Source organism: Miniopterus natalensis, chromosome 15, assembly GCF_054644295.1.
Source record: "Miniopterus natalensis isolate mMinNat1 chromosome 15, mMinNat1.hap1, whole genome shotgun sequence".
Taxonomy (NCBI): domain Eukaryota; kingdom Metazoa; phylum Chordata; class Mammalia; order Chiroptera; family Miniopteridae; genus Miniopterus; species Miniopterus natalensis.
In genome coordinates, this window is record NC_142095.1 from 46,601,160 (window position 1) to 46,617,481 (window position 16,322).

Here is a 16,322-nt window from a genome sequence, read left to right on the forward strand (position 1 = left end):
TCATCTAATCTGCCCAGGAGAGCAACATATCCACATACAATAACAGGTATTAGCTATTTAAACAGAGCAGAGTGGACTTTTTGCATTTGTATTTAAATTTTGTAGCTTTGATACTACAGAGTGACCTTGCATAGTCATGCTGTGGAGTAACTGTCCCTTAGCTGAGGCAGAGTCCATGCGCTCCTGAGGCTAGAGACGAGTGGAGGTCACCACTCAGAACCTTCGGAATGACAGGGCTTTCCTGCTCTCCGAACATCCTGCCACAGCCAGGAACTCCTGTGAAGTGATATGTCTGCCTCACGAGATTAAGTGTAACAACTATGGAAATGGGATTCAGAAGGTATCGCCTTTAATAATCTTTAATGACTTTGTAAGTATTTTTAATCCTCCAACCTCAAAGAGTTGAAAGGGTCCACCTAACTTTAGCAGCTACAGCTAACTATGCTTCAGGGAGAGATTTACGCTCAGGTGGCAGTCATGCATTGTGAGTGTCCTGAAAGCTGTATAAAATGTAATTCTCATGAAGAAGCTTCCAGCTATATAATGTTAAAAAGTCACTGCAGATGACTGGAGTATTTGCATCTACTCAGATTCTTCTTCCGACTTACCCTCATCTTTCCACACCTTTCGGCAGGACCATCCTCTGCTAAGCGCAGAACATAGAGGTCCATGTTGTACTCTCGGCCCCCTCGAAGACTAAAGCCAAATCCCTTGGCTCCTCTTTCCAGTTCCACAGTGTAAAAATCCTGCTCCTATTTCAAGAAATGAAACAATCATTCTGGGAGAGCTTACATCCACACATACTTCTCTCCATCTCTTCCCAAACACTCTCTGTTATGCTGATTTGACCAAAAGGCACGACCGCTATCCCCCTCTTGGTGATCCTCAATTGTTCATTAATATCCATTAACCTGAGAAGTTTGTAGAATTTAAAAACACTCATGAGTGTGCCTACAAACTGCACACCAACACGTATATATTAAAATTTAATCAGTGATTCTGCAAGTCACCATTTATGGCTGCACATTGCTACATGTTCAGGCTCCTTGCCCAATGCCCGAAAAATGCCAGCAGTTTCCATCGTCAGGGTAGCAACAGGCTCAGAAGGCTTGCAGAAGAGGAACCTGTTTAACTTTGCATCATACAATGTTTCCTGAATTTGCTTCACCTATTGTTTGTGCACCCACCACTGCCACAGTATGTGACAGGTATTTAGCTCTATGGGTCCCACCTGAAATTCACAAGTCTGAGAAACACCTTAAGAAAAAGACATTTTCCTGGCATAAATGCAATTATGAATGCCACGAGTAGATATCAGCTGTTACAGCTTTTTATTTTGTTTGCCTGGCCCAGAGGAGGATATCTAGGAATATTTTTCAAAGGTAGTAAAATAAAATGTCATTTCCCAGACAGCCCAATGTGAGTATATATTTAGTACATCCCTCTCAAAAGGTTATTTATTTTAATTGAGGTCAAAGATATCTTGTAAAAATAGCTCCAGAAAGCTGGAAGGGAACGTACAAAGTAAACGGAGAAAACAGAGACGAGGCCTCACCTGTGTGGCCGGGGGTGCTTTGAACTCAAACTGCGATTCTGGCTTTGGTTTGGTGGTGTTCCTGCCAAAGGGAGAGAAATAATAAATATAAAAGCCACCTGTGGGGAAACAGAACCAAGGACGAGTGTCACCCCAGGAGTTGCTTTTTCCCTTTAAAGGAACAGGAAACCAAAGCCCTGTCTGACCTGGCCTCCTGGGCCCCCTGCTGGGAAGGGGCGTGTGTGGTGGTGATGGTGGCGATCTTCTCGGCGTTGGTCAGCAAGGTGGCGTTCGAGGACTCTGCAGGGAGACAGCACAACCAGTGAGGGCCCAGAAGACGCCTCACGCAGGAGGGTGCCCAAGCCCCAGTCTGCACGACAGCTTGGGCTTCTGTCACCCTGAGAGCAGTTCAAGTCAAGCAGTTCTGACTTGAATTTCTGAACAATTAAGAGTTTAAAGAACATTTTAAGATATTCTATGATGTGAGCCATGTATCCCCTTTACCCTTCTCCCAAGCAGACATCCCCACAAATAAAGAGTTTGTCCAAGAAAATGCTACCCTAGAGGTGCAGCCAAGACAGGTGTCTCTCTCCTCCCCGCCGCTTAAAAGTGACAGTCCCGTCAAAACACCAGAATTATTTCCCAGAATTTTAAATATCTCATAATAAATATCTTCCCTAACATTTCCTGCAATTTATTAGCAATATTTAGTGAATGTTTAATTTCCTCACGTGAATATTAAAATTAGAAGTGTGCTAACATCTTGTTAAACACACACAATCTACTTTCTTCCCCACTGTTTTTAATGAAGTACAACTGAAAATGTGTCATTCTTGACAGATCTCATCTAGTATCACTCCTGAGAAATTAATTTACAACCTGCCTTTGTTAGAGCCAGCACTTGTAGATACAAGTTGCGTCAATCATGAAGCCGCCCCAGCACAATGAACATGCTGATGCTCCCATGTAAATTGACTTTCGTCTCTGCTAAGCACATTCTGAAGCAACCTCACTCATCTTCAGGAGATGGAGACGCAGACGTTGAAAACACGCAGGAGCACGCCCGCACACTGCACACCACTCGGAGTAAAACTGAATCATTCACACAGTAGTGATCGTATAATCTTTTATGAATTATTTCTCCATTGTGATCAAGGCAGATAGCAAGCAACCATGAGCAGGATGCACTTGAAATACTTATTTTTAGTTTGACTGTTTGGAACACGGCATACATTTTCTATTTAAGAAAATGCTAAATGTGGTGGTTAGATTGTAAGATTTGCCTCTAAGCGCCTGTTTAATTCACAGTGTGCCAGAAAGTCTAAAAGAGGGGGCACCTGAATGTTTGTCAAATACACATATCTACCCATGATGTGCAACAAAGTTTCTGCGGGAAAATATGTTAACTATCCCCAACTGGGATGCCAGGACTAAATTTCTTTTTACTGCAGTCATGGGTGAAAAGACATCCCTCGAACCCCGATCGCTTGGGGGTCTATCTTCCATGGTGCGTTATTTTTGTTATACATAGTTGTTAAAAGCATGGGCTTGAAATTTGAACCCAGGTTGAAATGCTCCTTTCCCCACTCATTAGCTGTGTGACTGACTTTCTTCGTCTGACAGAAGGGGACTGTCACATTAATTCCCTTCTCTTGGATAAAAGCATATGAAGTGTCCAGGAAGCACTCAGCACAGGTCCTGAAGTTATGGCCCTTGCCATGCTTCTAGTTTTTATTACTGTGGAACGTGTATAAATTATTTAAATTCTTTGCAAAATGAGAAAGATGAAATATGATGGTAGTAGTTTGCATTCCAGCCGTAAAGCCCGTGATTCTTAGAGGTAAGATGCAAGGTTAAGAAGAAGATGCAGCCTGCCCCGGCCAGGGTGCTCAGGCGCCTGGAGATCGGCCCGCGCACCAGGGCCGGGGGTTCCGCTCCCGTGAGCGCGCAAACCTGAGCTGCGGGTTTGTTCCCGGGTCTCGGCTACTGTGGGAGGCGATCAATTGATGTTTCTCCCCCTTCCCCCCCACTCCTCTCATTCTAAAGAAAAAACCAATAAAAAAGCCTATCTTCAGATGGGGATACAAAGAGAAGAGTGTAACTAGATGAAACGCACTGAAATGTGCGTCCTGTTCGTGTGTTAGGATGACGTTCCCACAATCTGCTTCGCCGACTGTCCTAGAGGTTCCGAGCGACAGGAACCTGGGTGAGTGAAGGGTGAGAAACAGGTGAGACAGAAACGCTTCTGCATGTCTGCCTTTCCTTTGTCCCGTGGACTCCTCAGAGCCTTCTAATTTTTCCAAATCCTCACCCAAGGACATGATTAGAGAGAGGAAGGGGGGGGGGCAGAGAGAGAAACACTGATGTGAGAGGGAACATCCATACGTGCCCTGGCTGGGATGGAACCCGCAGCCGGGTGTGAGCCCTGACGGGTAATCAGCCGGCCGCCACCCGGTGGCACAGGAGTCGTCACCCAGTCAGGCCCTTCGGGGCTCTACTATGCCAGCGCGCCCGGGGACCCTCTGAGCTGGGGGGCGGTTGGCATGCTGGTAACCAGGCCAGATTCCAGGGGCAGACAGTCTGGCTTGTGTCCCAAGCTCTGCGATTTCCTGGCCGGGACTCAAGCGAAGTTGCTTAAACTTCCCACGCCTGCTGCTTTCCCCCACTGCACGTGTGGGATGGGAGGTGCGTCTCAGAGGACTGGCGCAAAGATTACCTGGAAGAAAAGTGTGTGCGACAGTGCCTGGAACTTACAAACTGCCCCCAGTTTTTATGATTGGCATAGTTTTTACTGGTAGCATGTGTTTGTTACTAATATTAAAAACATATTTTTATGGCTGTAGTCAACTGGTACAATCAAGGTGGTAAATGTAAGGCACCGCACCAGGTGTGCGCACTGGGTGGCGGAGGGCGCAGACTGCACAGCCTCTCGCTGTGACTCACCAGGAGCTTCACAAGCACAGGTACTGGTCCTTTTAAAAAACTTGATATTACTCACTGTAATTAATTTTATGGAGACTCTCTGGGAGTACAGAAGATTGCTCGGGCCGTGGGGAAATCATATTCAGGATACCAAAAAGGACGTTTCCTTGTAATTAAAATGATTACAGTCTCGTAATTGTGCAGAGGCTCCTGTCAGAGTGCTTGTGTGTTTGGGAGCCACGGTTTCTCAGGTAGATCAGGTACCGCAATTTTTATATTTCTGCTGCTTTCATGATTGCTGAGATATAACAGATGATGCCTCAATACGCATATAAACACCTATTTTATTAATTTTTCGCCTATTCTTCATTTGCTATTTTCTCCTATTTATATGCAGATCTGTTTTGGGTTGAAGCTAAACTTCAAGCAATTTAAAAATTACCATTTGAGCTCCTTAAATTGTCTTTTTGTTTTTATTAATCTATAAACAACCACCATTTCCTAACCATTTACAATGTGCCAAGAACTGCTAAGTGCATTAAATTCATTTCATTCTTACAACTTAATAAATAAAACAGGTGCCATTAGTGCCCCCTTTTACAGATGGAGATACGGGGGCTTAGAAAAGGCAGGTAACATGTCCAAGGTCATCCGGAGAGCAAGTGGAGGCACTGGCAACTTTTAAGTCTTCAACCGAGACTTGAAGTGCTGAAATTCTCTCTAGCTTTCTAAACTACAGAAATGAAGCCCACATCACAAATTTATAGCTGTATTCCAAAGAAAAATTTGCCCCCTATAATAGAAAAAACATAAAAGGGCCTGATATGAGTAGGCTCCAGCAGCAGGAGTGTGAAGGGGTGTCATCGTATTTGGCTTCTAAAACTCCAAGGCAGATTGGCTGTTTTCATGATAAATCCCAGAGAGTACCCTACATCCTTTATTAAACAGGGCTTACACCTACTTTAGCTCCCTCAGGGCAATGAAAATGGGTATCACTGTACTTTGCATGGCAGTCGGGCACCAAGAAAAGCACCTGGGAGCTCTCACGGTGCTGTCAGAGGCTGTGCTAAACCAGGGCACCGACTTCGGACGGAGCGTCTATCTGGGGTTTCAGCACAGCTCCGCCACCAGAGCCTACAGTGCTAACCTGGCTTCCAGGGCCCGTCCTCAGTCCTCAGCCTCCCTACGGAGCCCACATTACAAAGCCCAGCAGATCAGCCAAGGACACACTCCTCCCCTCGTAAGTGCCGTAACGCACAAAAGCGTGTCATAAACAGCTGAAGGAAGCCTTTGAAACCTGCATCCCATCAACATGAGAAAAGCTTAGGGAGATTTTTAACGTGTATACGGCTGGAACCCTGCGTCTTTTGCCTGAGTCTCTGCTAGCGTCATATCCACAGAGCCTTCTATTAAGATAAACTGACACTATTCTGGGCCTTTGCCAAGGAGATAGCAATACCTGTGCTGCCAAGCCTACCTCCTATTTAAGCAAATACTTTAAATCAGAGTGATCAGCAGGACAAACTTATGATCATAATTAATATATTTTTAAGCTCATAAATATTCTCATCTTGAACCTGATTCAGTTTGATGGCCCTGCTAGCCCGGCTCAGCTGATTAAGGTCTCTCCCATCCGACTTCACGGGGGATCGCCGTACAACACAAGCGGCAGGAAGCACGTGTGGCTGACTTGTCAGGTTGTAAGTTCGGATTCAGCATGTTCAGCTATCCCGGGGCCTTCCTGTGACGTCACTGTGGACTTCCTATCCCTTACCCTTATCCCATAGGAGAAGAGGTTCTGCCCTCCCTGGTCCCAGGGACAGTAAAAACAGAGACGGTGAGGACTCCCCTGATCTAGGCCTGTCCAGCATCATCCATGAAGGAAGGCCTTCTAACAACACAACAGAGGGGCCTGGCAGGGAGAGAGAGGGGAGGGGGAGGGGGAGGGAGAAGGGGAGAGAGCGGGCAGGTGAGGGAGGGAGGGAGTAGAAGAAAGAATTGGGAGAAGCAGCAGCAGAGTGAGGAAAACTACAGACCCAGGTAAGTGAAGCTGGACAAAAAACTAAGGTGAACAATGACAAGAAAAAAGAATTCGGTTGCATTAGGAAGAGAAGAAGGGGTTCAGAGTGGGTCCCAAGCACTGTCCAGCCAGGACCACAGCCTCCTGAATGCCTCCCAGGGTTTCTGAGAGCAGGTGTCTATCAGGACGGATCTCTAAGAGCCTCAGAAACCACTCTGATGAAGGGCTTCAGTCTCCTGATGAGGGCCACGAAACAGGCTGTCTTTGGGGTCCCCAATGAACTGATCCTTAGAGAGGTCTGAAGGAGACCAGAGGTCCCTAACAGAGCGCACCTCCCTTTCCCCCTGCTGTCTACCACGCCCAACGCGGCCACAGAGAGGAAGTGGCACCACCACGAATTTCACTCTCTGTCTTCTAGGCTCTGGTTGCTCCAGCATCTCTCCAGAAATCTAACTCCCCGGTCTCAACTCTAATTTCCAAGGAAGAAATTTTTGGCCCCTGTTAAAGGATCCACCCTCTGCCCGACCCCACTGCCTTTTCCTGGTCTCCAAAGCCTACAAAGTAACTGAAGGAGTTTCATTTTCACGGCAACGAATCCCTTAGTGTCCTTAATGAAACCGCACCCTCGGCAGTGCATCAGTCCTTTACTATATCGTATCAACCTCAGTGTTTACTTCCTTCTAACCAAGACAGCCTGTAGATGTGTCTGTCCGAATTTTACATTTTTGAAGTATTCAAGTTTTTAAACGTGTCTTTTCATTGACAACTGTTATTGGGTAATTTACCTCGTATTTTCTGGTGTTCAGGTTTTCCAAAAATATTTTCATTGCACTTTGTAGAAATTAAGGCAGTACCTAATATGTGCACAGTATAAGTTGCTGCTGCATATTTCTGTCCTTCAAGGAGTGCCTTCCTTCCTTCCTTCCTTTTTTGGACATTCTCATTTCCACATTAAGACTGACTAATATAGATCCAGCAAGTCAATTCTCGTGTCCAGTTCTTTGGGATTAGTTTTTGAAATTTCTCCATGTGTCTAAATTTCCATGCTACATTTGGCTCTCTCAATCATTTCTCAATTTTTCTGGCTTCCTACATCCTTTCCGTTGGGAACCTATGTCCTATCATCTTGTGGTCGCTTTCTTAAATTTTAACAGCCTTCCACAGTGGTGAACTGGTGGAATGGACTCCAGATGGTCCATTACTAACCGTGCACTCGAGGCAGGCTGAAGAAGACCATCACTCAAGGAGCTAATTTTCCCTCAACATTTCGTATGAAGTTTTTTGGTGCAGAGAAAATTCTCTGTTCTTGGAACCAACTACTTTTTCTGAAAAGCACAGTCTATACTACTTGAATTTTAAACTATAAAGCTCTCTAACAATTCATACATAAAAATATTCATTTCGTAAATTATGCTTAGATAAAAACCTCTAATTTTTTAATTTTACACATCAGTGGCATAGAATTTTTATCACACTAGCTCCATAAAATCACATTTCCTCTTGAGAAATACTCACTGACTTTTAGAATAAACATGGTGTCCCCAAAAATGTATACGTATTTGGAATATTAATTTCAATGGGTTAAATCTGAAAAGAAAGAAACATCAATTGAGCTGTCAGCTGCTAAGTGTGTATACATTTTTTTGGGACACCCTGTATATTTTATTTTATCATATGCATAGCAATAATGGAGGGAAAAAAAAGACACTGAAACATTGTGGGGCAGGTGGCAGTTTCCTCCCAAGGGCCAGGCCTGCTGAGAATGAGGTCAGCATATAGGACTTAATTCTAAGAGTCTACACCTGGTGACATCAATGTGTCGCTTCATTTTTATTAAATATGAGTAACAGTGAGTATCGCTGTTTTGGCTGGATCACGTTTTATTGTGGGGGGCTGTCCAGTGCACTGTGGACATGCAGAAGCATCCCCGAGTCTGCCCAGTATGTGCCACTAGCACTCACTCCAGGCAACGCCACGTCCCAGGTGGGGGTGGAGTGGGGGATGCAGGGTGCGTGCGTGAGGGGCTTACCACTGCTGTAAAAGAATCAATGATTTGAATTCAGCCAAACAACCAAACAACAATAGGCCTAGTTTAATGTACATATAACCCACAATTAAACAAAACATATAGAGATTTCATTCAATCTTCATTCATAAGTAAAAATTAGAAACAAATCAAGGATGCACAAACCCTAAGACTCTCTCAATTAACTAAAATGTGAGGCATTCGCTTATTCTGAAAAAACACTACTGGCTCTACACTGTCATTATGCAGATTTTGTGATGTCAGCATATTATACATATATTTAGTGATTTTTTAAAAAAAATTCTTAATGATTTCCAGATAGAACATCAGGAGATCTTTAGCACCTGTATTCAAACTATTCTATTGTTTTAAAGACAAAGGCACCAAAACCAAAGTAAGCTGGGGAAACTTGAAGATTTTCTGAAATGTTTTTATATCTGTAGCAAGACAGGTATTAAGGGCCAGGGGATTAAGTAAAGAGGGTGCGGTAAAGGTTTAGTAACAATGGCTCACATTTGTTCGATGGGTATGTTAGGGATGGATAAAGCTGCCTCTAAGTCAACACTACTCAATAACATGAACACTAATGATAAAGGGATCGAGAGAGAGACACAGAGAGAGAGATGCAGAGAGAGAGACACACAGGTATACTTTACCATCCCCGGGAATGATGCGGAGGGTAACTGTGTTTCCCGCTTCCTTGATTAGGTTGACAATGTCTGAATGGGACTTGTTGGTGATGGAACATCCATTTACTGCCAAGATCCGGTCTCCTACTTTCAGCTTGCCACATCGGTCAGCAGGGCTCCCCTCAATAATCCGACCTATTTTGTGAGGCATAGCCACACATGCATTGCCTGCTTTGATATTGAGTTTTAATTTTTTTAAAGTTACGTGGGAATATAGTACAGGGAGGAGAAAAAGGGTTGAAAAGGGAAAGAGAAGGTTAAGTGTTAATTAATTAAAGCATTAAGCAAATGTTATTAAAGGAGAAGCTCTGCGCCCACGGTCAAAACATTGGCAACACGCAGGGCGCCCGTGTGAGAAGCCACTGCCCTGACCTGCAGTGGTTTCCTGATTCAAAATGAGGGGGGACCCCTGCTTCCCCTCCTGAAATCAGTTATAAAACTTGGGATACTTAGCAACCTCAGAGATTCTCAAGAGCCCCAAAATAACTTGCCATTGGCTTGTTTTGGGACTTCAAATGTGAACCCCAGGGCTGGGACGGGTGCTTTCACGTATTCTGTGTTCACGGCACTTCACTTTTTGCCAGCTGTTGTTTAAGCTTCTGCCAATGTTTTGTTCTTTCTCCATTTAGAAAAATAATCACTGGGAGTCAGGTGAGGCATGAGAGGCTGCTAGCACCAAAGATTCAGTGTGAAAACACCTGCTGGACAAACACTTCGGCTTCCTGCCTTCTCTCCAGCATGATGAAAGCTTTAGAAAAACGAGAGGAGCCAAGAAAGCCCCCAACCTTCACACCTATTTTTGCTTTCGCGGCCCTCGCTCAACCATCCTCTCCCCGTGCTTGCAGGGTAGGGCCCACGTGGCTCGTGAGCTCTGAAATCCCCCTCCATCCGCACGAAAATCCCCTCAAGGGAATGTGAAAACCTAGGACCTACTCGGGCTGAGGACAGTGGCCCACCACGAGGTTCACGTCACTCCTCTACCCTGCTCCTTTAGTCACGTCCTTTCTCCTTCTCCGTTGCCACCCATCCATGGCATCAAAAAGGACGAGGGCACTCGAAGGGGAAGGTTTACTGTGCACTTGGAGAGATTCCATGTCTCAACCGAGAGCATCGCTAACTTCCAGACAGGGGTGGGAAACTGGCTCTAAAGCCTGACAGAGTTTTCCGCTCATCACATATTTAGTTTCAAAGTTTCTTATGCACATTCACCTATTTTGGGAATTTGTCTTTCTGGGGACTCTGAAGATAGTTATGCAGTCGAGCCACCTTTTGGAAAGGGTGACGAATCTAACACGGGAGACACTGCAACTGCGTAGGCTCTTCCAGCATCATTTCCACCTTGAGGATAAAATGTGTGGAAACGAGCTCTAAGTTCTTTGAATTTCGGCATATCCGCCTGAGTTTGCATTATTGGATGTAACATTTTGGCAAAATTTTTTAAAAGAAATTCAACAGTTTTTTTTTGGAATCCAACAGGCAGGTGTGATGGAAAGCTTCCATAATCAAACTCGAGGTCTTGATTAAGTTTAGCCGATCTCCAAGGACAACCCGCATGAGAAAGGTATCACACAGCAGGTCTGAGGAAAGCTCTGCGCAGCTCAGAACAGAAGTCTCATGCAAAGGATCAGGGAAAGTTGAATACATTCATTGCAAGAGCCAGAGGAAAGCCATCAAAGGCCAACTGTGAGGGAAGACATTCAATATTCATTCAATAGCACACAGCCTCCCTCCTGAGGTATCGGCTCCCTCCTTCTAGAAAGGGAAACAGAATCTGAAATCCTGAGAACATCAAAGGATGCATGGGGACAGTCAATATGTGGATCTGAAGAAAATAATGGGGAGTTCTCACCCCTCTTGCCTTTTTATTTTTAAATTGAGCAGAAAAGTCTCCAAAACTAATTTGAAAGACAAAAAAACCTTGCCTTGATGTCCTGTCACCCACCCATGACACGGATTATCAAGGTACACGGCTCACAGAAGCACTGTTAGGAAGGGTGCTTGTTAGGGCGGCCACCCAGGCACAGGCCCGACGGCCTCCGGGGGGCAAGCGGGGTCCACGGGCGCGGGGAGCTAGGGGCGGGGGCCAGCGGGGTCCACGGGCGCGGGGAGCAGGGGACGGGCCAGCGGCTGACCCTGCCAGCAGACGCCTGTGGCCGTGTCGCCTGGGGACAGAGCTGAGGAGGTTTCTCAGCCCGCACGGCCCTGCCCGCCTCCCAGCGTCTTCCCCGTCAGGCAGCAAACGCGCCTGGGCGGCGACACATGACTGTCCAGCGGGAAGGTGGATCCTCCCTGCGTGACCCACTCGGCTGGAAACCGTCACAGACGGCCAGTTCCTGGGGTCCGCCGGCGAGTCCAGCGGGGAGGCAGCCTCGGAGGGTGGACACGGAGGCTGCCGCCTCTGCCGGGCCCGGCACCCGGGTGAGCCGGGGAACCGGCCCTGCTGGGCTCGGCGACGACCACGGCGCCGGACTTCCATCAGCCGGCTGAGCGGGCAACACCGTCGGACGGGGCCGGCGTGGGGAGGGGGCGCGGGCAGGGGGAAGGGGCGCTCCGCAGCGCCCTGCCCCGCACCCCGGTTCCCCCCGAGGGCTCGCGGCCCCGCGCCGCCGGGAGCTCGGACCCCCGCGGCCCCGCGAGCACCCCCCCCCCCCGCCAGGGCCTCGGAGGCCACGCGGGTTTCGCGTGGAAGCTGGCGGTGAAAAACATCCGGCCTGCGGGCGGGGAGGCCACCCAGTGAACGGCCCGTCGGACTCGGCACCCGCAGCGGAGGGGGGCAGCCGCGAGCGCACTCACCGAAGGTGGTGCCCGCCTCGGGCCGGCTCACGGACGACACGATGACGAAGCCGAAGCCCTCGCTGTCGCCGCGCCGGATCTCCACGTCGTAGGGCTGCGGCGCGGGGCCCACGCCGCTGCCGCCGCCGCCGCCGCTGCCGATGCCGCTGGTGCTGCCGCTGCCCGAGCTCACGGTGCTGAGCGAGTTCTGGCTGCCCTGCGGCGTGCGCTTCTCCTCCGCCAGCGACGCGGGCTGCGTGCCGCTGTGGTGCGAGGACGCGGGCGAGGGCACCTCGGGCTCCGCTCGGGGCGCTGCGCGACACGGCCGCTCAGGGGCGCGCCCGCGGGCCCGCGCCGCCCCCGCCACGCGCCGCCCCCAGCCACGCGCCGCCCCCCGCCACGCGCCGCGAGAATCCGGAGGTGAGCCTGGCCCCCGGGACCCGGGCTCGAGAGCGTCACACACAGCTTCTCGAGCAAAGGATTTGCTTTCCAGTATCTACTGGCACCCACCCCGCGGAAAGACGCCCCGCAGCCGCGCGGAGTCTCATCTCCAGCACCCCGCATCAGTCCCCGCACCCTGCAAGACCCCGCCAGCCCCCTGGGCGCGAGCGAGCCGCAGGCCCGCAGGTGCAGGAGCACAAGCAGGTGCAGGAGCAGGAGCAGGAGCAGGAGCAGGAGCATAAGCAGGTGCAGGAGGAGCACAAGCAGGTGCAGGAGCAGGAGCAGGAGCACAAGCAGGTGCAGGAGCAGGAGGCACAAGCAGGTGCAGGAGCAGGAGCACGAGCAGGTGCAGGTGCAGGAGTACGAGCAGGTGCAGGAGCAGGTGCAGGATCAGGAGCAGGAGCATAAGCAGGTGCAGGAGGAGCACAAGCAGGTGCAGGAGCAGGAGCACAAGCAGGTGCAGGAGCAGGAGCACAAGCAGGTGCAGGAGCACGAGCAGAAGCAGGTGCAGGAGCAGGTACAGGAGCAGGAGCAGGAGCATAAGCAGGTGCAGGAGCAGGTACAGGAGCACGTGCAGGAGCAGGAGCACGTGCAGGTGCAGGAGCAGGAGCACAAGCAGGTGCAGGAGCAGGTGCAGGAGCAGGAGCACAAGCAGGTGCAGGAGCACGAGCACAACCAGGTGCAGGAGCACGAGCACGTGCAGGTGCACAAGCAGGTGCGGCCCACACCGCAGAGGGCCACCCTCCTTGCCCCGCAGGTGTGACCCTGGCTGCCCATTCCTGTTTCCGTTACCCTCAAGTCTCGGTTCCACTCAGCTTTCCAGATTTTGCTTTTGAATTTTCCCCCAGGCAAGAACATAAACTGGCACTACCATTAAGGCTGCCACACTGGGGGACTCCTGACACCACCAGTCAGAGGTCCGCGTCCTGGCTTCCCAGCGTCAATGATCTGCTCTGATCACACAACTGGATACATTAGCCTCCCCCAGAATTCCAGTTTTATGAAATTCCCGTTTGACTGCTTTGTCAGGTGGACAGGGTAAAACACTCTGAAATGGCCACCAAGAGTTGGTGACACCAATTTGTGCTTCATGCCAAAATCAAACTGTGAGTTCAGCTTTTGGGTAAGACTGTATTTATTCTGGAAAGCTCCTCCTCTCATAGGTTTCCTTTTTATTTTGGAAAATATAGAGAACATAAAATTTGTCCTTTTACCTATTTTTAAGTGTACAGTTAGTGGCATTAAGTACAGTCACACTGTTGTCAACCATTGTAACCACCACCACCTCCAGAACTTCATCAACACCTTCCTAATGGAAACTCAATGTCCATTAAAGACCAATAAACCATCTCCCTCTCCGTAGCCCCTGCTTCCTGACTGTAAATCTGACTACCCTAGGCACCCCATGAAAGTAGACTATTATAACGTTTGTCCTGTGACTGGTTTAATGGTCTTTTCATAGATTTAATATATCTTTGATCCAGAGCTAAAAACCCAAAATACTTAAGATTTTAAAAACAATTCTGAAATAAACAAAAATCACATTGCTCTACTATTTTTATTTGGGCCAGTGTAGTAAAAAAGTTTTCATCACATCTCAAAAGCCTCTCCTTACTGACTGCTACTGGCTGCATGGAATACTCTGTGAAGAAGGATTCTGAGGCCATAAGTGAGCTCTAGGGACCTAACTGATTAACTCTGATTTCCTTAGCTGCAGTGGGCAGGACTCGCTCTCACACTGGAATCTGACATCTTAATCCTGTAAGTAATTATACATCATTTAAACAAGGTGCCAGTTGATTTTATAACTGGTATTTGTTTCACTATTAAAACTATGGAGAATTTCATATCACACTTCTTCAGTAATTCAACTAATACAACACTGATCAGCTTCTACTGCATTCTGGGCTCTGTCTTGAATATTTGGAGGTGGGAGCTGCAGACAAAGACCCACCAACAGTGTGCTTTCCGGGAGCTGGTGAGTGAATGGCAAGGACAGACATGTGCATGGTGAGCTGGCACTAAATGGCAGATTCTGCCACAGAAGTAAACCCTGATTCACAAGGATGGCAAGAAGGGAGCTCAGGTGTGGAGGCGGCTGGAGGAAGGAGGGACTATCTGAGGGTGACACAGAGAAGGTCATATTTGAGACTGCCCTGAAAGGATATGCAGTATTTTGAGAACTCAAGTACTTGGAAGCCTGTAGGAGGAAAGAATCAAATATGACCTAGAACCAGGCAGCGTGCACCCTTCTTGCAGAGGGAAAAAAAGTCTTGCTTTAATACGTGTGACTGTCAACAACAGAGCACAACCTAATTTTTGTTCTCTTAATTTGAAGTTAACAATTCTCCTGACTCGCAATGACCTCTTCTGTTGGGAGTGATCATCGAATGAGGAGGATGGCTAAGTTCCAGGTGGCAAGGTGTCGGGGGAGGTAATGCGTTTCTTCTAGAAGTCTGTGCCGACCAGGTACGCACGGCACACTGAAGTACTTCCGAGTGACAGCGTTGCAGGGTTTGAGAAAAGCAAACCATCTGGAAACTCTGAGCTTAGTCACATTTGCAAACATTTGCTAAACTAGACGCTTGAGGAGGCAGACACAGGAAGGGGCCCTTTTCTGAGCACCGAGCGGCAACGCCTCGTCTGAGGAATGTATGAGAAACATGAAACGTACCTGAAAACACCACTTTCCGCCGCACGGTGAGGTTGACATGGCCCTGCTTGGCCGCTTGCTGCATAAGCTGCACCACAAGCTGGTGCGATTTCCCAATGACCGGCGTCCCGTCCACACAGATTAACTCGTCCCCAGACCTCAGGCGGCCATCGGTGTCAGCAGCACCCAGTGGCACGATGTGACCGATATAAATCTGTTGAGTAATTGGATGACGGGTAAAACACTGACCTTCTGGTTTGCTACTAAACTGATAGACTTCACATCTCTGAGAACAATCATTCATTCATTCATTCATTCGTGTCTGCGTCCATGCCACGACATTTACTGAGTGCCCGCGGGACAGCAGGCACTGTGCCGGGTGCTACCACAGTTCTCACGTGGTGGAGGAGAGAGCTTTTTCATGTTTGGTTCCCTGACACTTATCTGCGGTGATGATTCTCTTTTTCACCTTTGCAGAAATAAAGCATTTTATTCATTTTTAAAACCCTTTCTCCTTTTCTGTCTACCTGAGAACCCTCCTTTCAGAAAACTGCTAATTATAACAGTAACACTACTTTTCTTTAAAATCCAGCACTGTGCCTTGCAATAGCGAATGCACAACAGATACTGTTGAATGAAAGAATGAATCCAGCAAAGTGGTCTGACACCCGCCTTTCTGTCCTCTCAGCGCCCGCATCCACGCAAGCTTTATTTAGTGTCTTATATTTACCACCCACTAACCTTGAGTTAAAATACTTGTGCCTGCCCCGCCTTCTCGCTGGGTGACAATGCTGCAGCTACCTTGGCATGACATGTACAGCTTCCCAAGACCTGGACCGGAGAGTGGTTAGGAATATGGACTCTGGAATCAGACCCTTTCCAGTCTTTCCACGTCCTAACTCTATGATCTTGGGCAAGTCAATTAACCTTTTTGTGTCTTTGTTTGATGATTTCAAAACTGGGGGCACATTCATGGGTTTGAATGGATAAATGAGAAAATGTATGTTAAAGCCTTTGGCATAGCATCTGCCACAGAGTGAGCACTCGATAAATGAGTTATTTTCATTGTGATGCGGGAATTAACAATACATTTCTTTAGTTCTCTCTTCCCCTTTCCAAAGGATTCTGTGACGTGATACTAAGTTTATTCTGAGGAGGAGGCCCGGAGAGGTTACCTGTCTCCTGAGCCTTGTTTAGGGTTCTTCCTCTCCTGCTGTCAAGACGGGGGTCCTACTGTTTCTAATCTCTCGTGATACCTTCTGAGG

At 48.2% G+C, this 16,322-nt stretch overlaps 1 protein-coding gene across 5 annotated transcripts in view; it reads right to left on the bottom strand.

Annotated features, from left to right (window-relative positions):
• The window catches only part of MAGI1 (membrane associated guanylate kinase, WW and PDZ domain containing 1), a 512,183-nt gene that overhangs the window by 8,846 nt on the left and 487,015 nt on the right, over nt 1–16,322 (bottom strand). For 3 of the 5 annotated variants that reach the window (XM_087825095.1, XM_087825094.1, XM_087825097.1), the window contains exons 17-22: nt 15,079–15,271; nt 11,985–12,275; nt 9,159–9,362; nt 1,741–1,834; nt 1,556–1,616; nt 609–752 (exon numbers count right to left, since the gene is read on the bottom strand). In XM_087825095.1, coding sequence (XP_087681221.1) covers nt 609–752; nt 1,556–1,616; nt 1,741–1,834; nt 9,159–9,362; nt 11,985–12,275; nt 15,079–15,271 — 987 coding nt within the window. The remainder of the gene's footprint in view (nt 1–608; nt 753–1,555; nt 1,617–1,740; nt 1,835–9,158; nt 9,363–11,984; nt 12,276–15,078; nt 15,272–16,322) is intronic. The other 2 variants (XM_087825096.1, XM_087825098.1) reach the window with 1 other exon arrangement.